Raw genomic sequence first — 6822 nt, forward strand, 5'->3', positions numbered from 1 at the left:
GGTGAGGGAATTCCCTGCAGAGGGCAGCTCAGCACCGAGACTGGGAAGAGACATGATAGATTGAGGGTTGAATGAATGATTGGGGGTTGAAGGGAAACAACAAGACCCAGGCAAGGCCCTGGGGAAGGTGGCAGGACCAGTCAGCTCAGCTCCAGCAGGGCGCACCTCTACCACCCACCAAGGAGGAGAGCAGACCTGCCCTGGCTGGCCTTGGGAGAGGGGTGGGGCGGGGCTTCATCTGGCCCAGTCCTCAAACACGGACTTCTCCGGCTCAGCCTTCGCCCTCACTGTCTTCAGCCAGCACAGGGCTGGGGCCCTGAGGAGAGTGTGCAGGGGCCAGGATGGAGCCAAAGAACAGCGAGCGGAACTGGCGAGAGAACAGAGGAAGCCGAATGAGCTCCGGAGGCTGCTCCCTCCCTCCGCCTCCCATCCCAGCCCCTGCCTCCGTGCTTCCTGGTGTCTGATTCTGCAACCCCATGGACTGTAGCCCACCAGGCTTCTCTTTGTCCATAGGGATTCTCCAGGTCAGAATACTGGAGTGGGTTGCCATGCCCTCCTCCAGGGGATCTTCCCCCACCCAGGGACTGCACCGAGGTCTCCCGCATGGTTGGTGGATTCTTTCCGTTGGAGCCACCAGGGAAGCCCCTCTGCCTCTTGCCCCTACCTTCTTAGGCGGGGGAGTCCCAGGCACTGTGCTGGGCTCCATGTCATCTTCCTCCTCTGAGTGGGGGCTGGAGCTACAGGGGCGCTGGAGGCCAGGTGAAAGGGAGATGGAGGGCAGTGCCCGGGAGCCCTCGCTGCCCACGGTGGTTTCCATGGCGATCATGTAAGAGTCCATGTCATCGACAGCAAAGTCATCCAGGTCTAGGTGGGGCGTGCTACAGGCAGAGACAGTTTATCAGCCGGGGGACAGAGTTAGGGCCCCGCCTGGAGGGCTCAGCCAGGGCCTGCAGGAGCCTAGTGACCACTGGTGACCTCTTGGTTTTATTACTTCCTGATTTGGTGGGAGGGGAAAGGATGGGGGGTGGTGTTTTAAGTGGCTGCTTCCGGGAGGGGGTCGACCTAGAATCCTTTCATCAGAGTTCAGGTAGAGGCCTGAGGGAGGCATCCTGGGGGCTGCTTCAGCTCGGCTGGGGGAGGGGAGCGGCAAGTCCAATGAGCTGGGCCACCTGGGGCCCAAGCCCCCACCTTCCCAGGGGACAGGAACTGGAGCGCACTGGGGCCCAGGGACATGCTGGGCGGAGGGCCAGGCCAAACTTCCTCCGCTTAAACTACGCTGGGCCCATCCTCCCCAACCCACCTGCCCTTTCAGCCACCTGCTTCCCCCATCCCAGGCAGCCCCCTGCCTCCCAGCAGCCCTTTTCCCTCCTTGGCTTGGGAGGAGGCCTCAGCCAGAGAAGGAAGCCAGCCCGACCTTGGGGACACTTCCCTGGGTGGGGGGATCTCTGAGTACAGCTGACCAGTGGGGCTGAGCCTGCAGGGCTGGGGCTCGACAGGAAGTGGGGATGGGGGTGCACAGCGTGGGGGGTGCGGACGCTAGAAGTGGCAGGCTCCAGCCTGGGTGGGCGGAGCTCTCACCTGTGAGCCTGAAGCCGGGGCTCTGGCCGCTGGAGCTCCTCTTGGGCACGCAGGGTCTGGGGGTACGAGTCCGGCTCCGAGAGTGTGGCCAGGACAAAGTGGCCGTCCAGCAGAGAGTCCTCGATGGCAAAGATGGCTGGCCTGGGCAGGTGACAGGTCCAGGCGTGGTCAAGGCCCTTTGGCTTCTGGCACCCCAGAGAGCTCCCCTCCCTATCCCAAGGCTGGGCCTTACCTGCCCGGGGCATCGAAGTGAATGCTGAGGGACAAGTTGGCGGACTCTGCGAAGCTCAGGAGCCCCTGGGAAGGGAGAAGCAGAGCATGGAGGCAGGGCAGGGAGGAGGGGTGGACGGGGTGGTGAGCGCGCGGCAGGAACCTCACCCGGAATTCCTTGAGGCAGAAAGTGATGGCTACCCCTTCCTGGGCCTGCAACTGCTGGAAATCCTCCTCTCCGATGCTCATCTCCGTCACCATGGCTTTGACAGCGCTGTCTGGGGGTGGGGCAGCGACAGGAGGAAGCCGGGCTCTGCCCCACCAGCCCGTCTCTGCTCTCTGCCCGCCCCACCCAGTCTCTGCTCTCTGCCCCGGGCCCCATCTGTCCCCTCACCTGCCTCCTCTTGGTAGCTACGCAGGATGACCCTGCGCCCACGGCCGATGCCCAGCGTCACTTCAGCCAGTGCGGGGGGGAAAGGCAGAACAGCCTCCACCAGGACCCTGTGAGGGGGGCACAGCATCACACCTGAGGCTCGGCCCCGCCCAGCGGCTTTGCTCTCAGAGGACCTGAGGTGGGACAGCGAGGCACACCAACGTCCGAAGAGAACCGGGCCAGGCCTAGCACGGCACTAGGGTGGAGCACGGGAGCAGCAGGACACGGTCCCTGCCTCATCCAAGGCTCCCAGGATGTGGGAGAGCAGTCCTCTTGCAAGAGATGGAGGCAGACAAGAACAGGCTCACAGAAGGCAGCAGGAAGTTCAGGCGGTTTGGGCTGAACTGAACCAGGCAGGCGGCACCTGCCCATCCAGGGTTGGGAGACCAGACCCACACTGTCCACGTAAACACTGCCTTACAAACAGTCCGCAGGTCCCTGTCTAGTAGAGACAGGCTGGTAAAGAGTCACAGGTGAAATAACACCTGGAATTTGCCTCGAGACAACTGGGACATAAGTTGGTTATCTGCTTAATATGAATTTGAAATTGTCCATAAGACAAAGAGAAACCATCACTCGTTTTAAAAGAAAGAAAAATCCTCAAATCCCGGACCAAGGATTGATTCCCTCTTTCTCTACCCAAAGGAATCCTGGGCAGTGCTATTTCAACACAACTCAGAAAAACCAAGTCAGGGCTCAAAGGGACCTTCAAGTTACCATATCCTGTAGCTACCAAAAGCAAAGAAACGTGAGACCTTGGGTTACTCAAGTGCAAGGGGCACCCTGCACGTGGGCAGGTGGGAGGGGACCCACTCCTCTCTGGCCTTCTCCAGGGACCTTGGCGTCTGCTGGGCTCCCCATCTCCCAGGCCCTGCGTGGTCCCTGTGACTGCCCAGAACGGCTCCTCTCCTATAGCTGGTTATTCAGGCAGCCCTCCAGGACCGTGACCTCCCTGTCCAGCCGCAGCCTGAGGACCCCTCAGGGCTAGAACCCAGCCAGGTAGGAAGAGAGGCTGCCCTTGACTGGGGATCATCCCAGAAGGATGACCAGATCAGAGAAGGGTTACAAGTCCCGGAGCCACAAAAATTAAGGGACCTTCAAAGGTGTTCAGGCCAGAGGAGACGTGAGGGCAAGCCGGAGATCTGTTCTTTGAAAGAGGAGTCAGAGTGGGTCTGAGCGGTCAGAAAGCCAAGTCAGACTTTGAGGTGGAGAATACAGACTCAGGAGACAGGAACATGGAACAAGGGAACATCTGACCCCTCCTAACTCCAGCCTCTGCCCTTAAAGAGCCAGTCAAGGCCCTGAAAGCAAACCCGGTCAGATGAACGCTTGGAGGGTCACAGATGCCCTGCAGGAAAAACAGAGGAGGTGCCTCCTTAAACTGATTCCTGAGGCTGAAAGAAGGAAGAGAAAAGCCTAGGGCTCGGCGTGCAACCAGGGGCGTGCTCACCTGGCTGGGGCACGGAGCACATGGGGACACAAGGCTGGGTCGAAGACGGCCTGCAGGGACTCGCAGTCCTGGAAGGACAGGTTGTGAGTCTTCCTCACCCCTGGATGGGCAGACAGGGTCTCAGTGGGCTCGCCAACCTCTAATCCCACACTGCAAGGACCCCTGGGTCAGCCAGCTGCTCACTCACCATATTTGCAGTGCAGCTGAACTACCAGGCGGCTGTTCCTGTCATTCAGGGAAATGCAGCATTTCTCCACAGTCTTTTCCAGCATTGCCAGTGAGCGGAAGACAGACAGGAAGGACTAGACGAGGGAAACACATCCGCTCAGCATTGCGCCTCCACCAACTGGCTCTCACGTCCAGTCCCCGTGGGCTCTGGCCCATCATGGGCTCAGCACTGTCACACCAGGAAAGGACCCCTCACACATGCAGATATCTGCACCCTTTCAGATCTTCGTTCGTGCTCTTACCCTGGTCTGGAATGCCTTCAAAAGACGTGCTTATCTTTCAAGGACCAACCTCAAAGTCATTTACTCCCTGCAGGTCCCTGGAAGATTCAGCTACCCTCTCCACGCGGCCCATTATCCCTATGGATGTCTCTACTCAGTCCTGGCCCTGCGTTCTGCACCGGATTACTCCGGTATACATCTCTCCCCCTGCAGGCACCTGCTGTGTGCCCCAGAGCAAACTGCACTACGGGGAGGGGTTCCTAGGGGAGTGCCCTGCCACTGCTGGGGGACCCGCCTCACCTTCATCAGGATCTTACAGCGCAGCTGGTCCTGACCAGGGGTGGCCGCCTGGTACTGCTGGAAGAAGAGGGGGGCAAAGAGGAAGCAGGCGTAGGCCGAGCGGGAGGAGTTCACGGTCCGGAGGGAGAGCTGGGGCCAGGAAAAGTGGGGAGAAAGATGTGGTCACCAGCAGTGCTGCGCCCAGCCCTCAGGCCAGCTTTTGCCCAGGCACTTGCCCCAACGGCTTCCGTTCTACCATCACCTGCGGAAGCCCGCCCTCTCCTTCCAGTCTTCCGTGGTGTCCTCCACGCAGCCTTCCCCAAGTACCGAGTGGGCCTCAGCGCTGCCCCTTCCACAGCAAGGGCGCGACCCAGACTTCAGCCCCCGTGCCTTTTACCTAATCACCCCCACCAGGCACTTTAGGGAGGGCAAGGGCTCTCGATTCGGACACCAGCCTGGGAAGATGACAGGGCCCAAAGGGACGTCCCAGCAACAGGGGAGGCCCCTGCTAAATTCAGCAAACGTGCCCACCGGGCACCCTGCCTGATGGGGCGAGACTCGAGCCCCGATCAGGGCTCCCTGTTGGGACTTTCACGCCACTCCCCCATACCCGGTCTCCTCACCCCGTCTTCCAGGGGCTCCAGGTAGAGTTCGTCCCCGATGCGGGACAGGGAGTGGACGGCCTTGCCGAGCACTGCGGGGAAGAGGGGAGAGACAGAGGTTTGCGGGCGCCTCGGGCCGCCCCACGTGGTTCCAGCCCCCGGCCGGCCCCGACTCACCCTTCACGTTGCTGCCCGTGACCAGACACTTCATGCTGCCCCCAGTGACCGGGGTGGGGCAGGCGGCGGGCTACGGGCCGAACCCCAGCTCGACGGTCCCCTCCGGATCGCTCCCGCCGCTCCAGGCAGCCTGGGGTTCCCTTCCCGCGCACCGCCCCCGGCAGCCCCGCCCCCGCCTCCTGATTGGGCCGCAGGCCGGCAGCTCTGTCACGTGAGAAAGACGCTCGCCTGCTGCGCGTCACGTGACGGAGTCTGCGCCCGGGGCGGGTCCTGTCACGTGACCCGGGAGTGCCGGCTTCCTCAGTGCGGTCCGGGCCCACCCTCTGCCCTCGAGCGCCCCGGGCAGCCGGGTGGGTCAGCTGGGCCCACAGCGGCCGCGCGCCCGAACGCGAGGTGCCCAGAGGGTGTCCGGGAGCGAACAGTGGGCTCGGAATCCGGAGATGGGCGGGCGGGCCCGGCCGGGGTCACTAAATTAGTACGGATTTCCTGGACGTCTGTCGGGCGCCGGGGGGGTGCGTACGGGGTCGATGCAAGACCGTCTCACCCCGTCCCAGCGGGCCGGGGACGCAGACAGAAGCAGCAACTACCAGCTCTGAAAAGATAGTAACGCACCTTGCTACAGGATCCCGGGGTGGGAGGTGGCTGCTCGCCGTGCCTTCGGCGAGCCTCCGTTGATCCCGAAGAACAGAGAAAGGGGTAGAAGGATGTGGCCGGCAGGAGAAGGCGAGAGTAAAGACTCTCAGCAGCGCGTGGGGCTTTTCCCGCCGGTTGGGAGGGAAGTGCGTCTGTCAGAGGAGGGATGGGGGCTGCTGAAAAAGAGAGTCTCTGATGGAAAGCACTGGAAACATTTTATGATAGACTCCTGCGCCTCTGGCCGTTTGAAAAAGACCAAGGGAGGGTGCCAAAAGGGCTGAGTCAATCCCTGGGTAGGGAAGATCCCCTGGAAGAGGAAATGGCAATCCACTCCAGTATTCTTGCCCAGAAAATCCCATGGACCTAGGAGTCTGGTGAGCTACAGTCCATGGGGTCGCAAAGGGTGGGACACGACTGAGCACGTACACAGCAGTCCTCCGGTCAGGTCTTCCCCTCGTCCTCAGCATCGGTCCTCAATGAGTGAAGCGGAGGGCAAGTCATGGAGGGGCTCCTGACCTGGTTTCCTGCAGCACCTGGTGTGCTTTGAGGGACCCTTGGGCACCCCTGCGTTCCTTTAGGGCCTTGCTCCTCTGGCACTGTCGCCAGTAAGGAAGCCACGTTTGCGGGATCCTTGCGCTCCTGGCCTGCAATTCTGGACCCCACTTCCTCTCCTTACCCTCAGTTTTCCTCCCTCACCAGGTTTCCCTGGATTACTGGGGGAGATTATTCTTGCCTTTTAAGGGGTTCAGTGTAATTGGTACCACTTGTACCCAGGCATTTAGCTCAGTAAACTGGAACTCATCCTTGATTCCATCCTGACCCAACCCTTATGTACTATAATCCTTCAGCAAGCCCTGAGTGCTCTGCCTCCCAAACAGATGACAAATTGGTCCTCCTCTCCCATGTCCACAACGATCATTCTTGCTCAGGCCACCATCATGTCTCACTTGAATGATGGTGGGAGCACTCTGAGTGGTTCCCTGCCCCTCCACTCCACTCTCCATACAGGGC

At 60.9% G+C, this 6822-nt stretch overlaps 1 protein-coding gene across 1 annotated transcript; it reads right to left on the reverse strand.

Moving 5' to 3' along the window:
• Positions 1 to 55: 55 nt before the first annotated feature.
• Positions 56 to 5357, reverse strand: RAD9A (RAD9 checkpoint clamp component A). Its single transcript, XM_043925202.1, has 11 exons — positions 5179 to 5357; positions 5023 to 5093; positions 4421 to 4549; positions 3859 to 3973; positions 3672 to 3771; positions 2183 to 2289; positions 1957 to 2066; positions 1811 to 1875; positions 1579 to 1719; positions 665 to 878; positions 56 to 367 (listed from the first exon to the last, which is right to left on the reverse strand). Exons 1-11 carry the CDS (start codon positions 5210 to 5212, stop codon positions 272 to 274), a joined length of 1182 nt encoding a protein of 393 aa, XP_043781137.1. The 5' UTR covers positions 5213 to 5357; the 3' UTR covers positions 56 to 271.
• Between the last annotated feature and the right edge of the window lie 1465 nt (positions 5358 to 6822).

This window comes from Cervus elaphus, chromosome 2 (genome assembly GCF_910594005.1).
Source record: "Cervus elaphus chromosome 2, mCerEla1.1, whole genome shotgun sequence".
NCBI classification, from domain to species: Eukaryota; Metazoa; Chordata; class Mammalia; order Artiodactyla; family Cervidae; genus Cervus; species Cervus elaphus.

What these genes read in the sequence shown, in the direction of transcription:
- RAD9A (XM_043925202.1), bottom strand. Translation starts at nt 5,212, where the DNA reads ATGAAGTGTCTGGTCACGGGCAGCAACGTGAAGG. An exon ending in TGGAGCCCCTGGAAGACGGG is followed by an intron (nt 4,550 to 5,022) that starts GTGAGGAGACCG and finishes TCCTGGCCCCAG; the next exon opens with CTCTCCCTCCGGACCGTGAA. An exon ending in TCAGCTGCACTGCAAATATG is followed by an intron (nt 3,772 to 3,858) that starts GTGAGTGAGCAG and finishes CTGCCCATCCAG; the next exon opens with GGGTGAGGAAGACTCACAAC.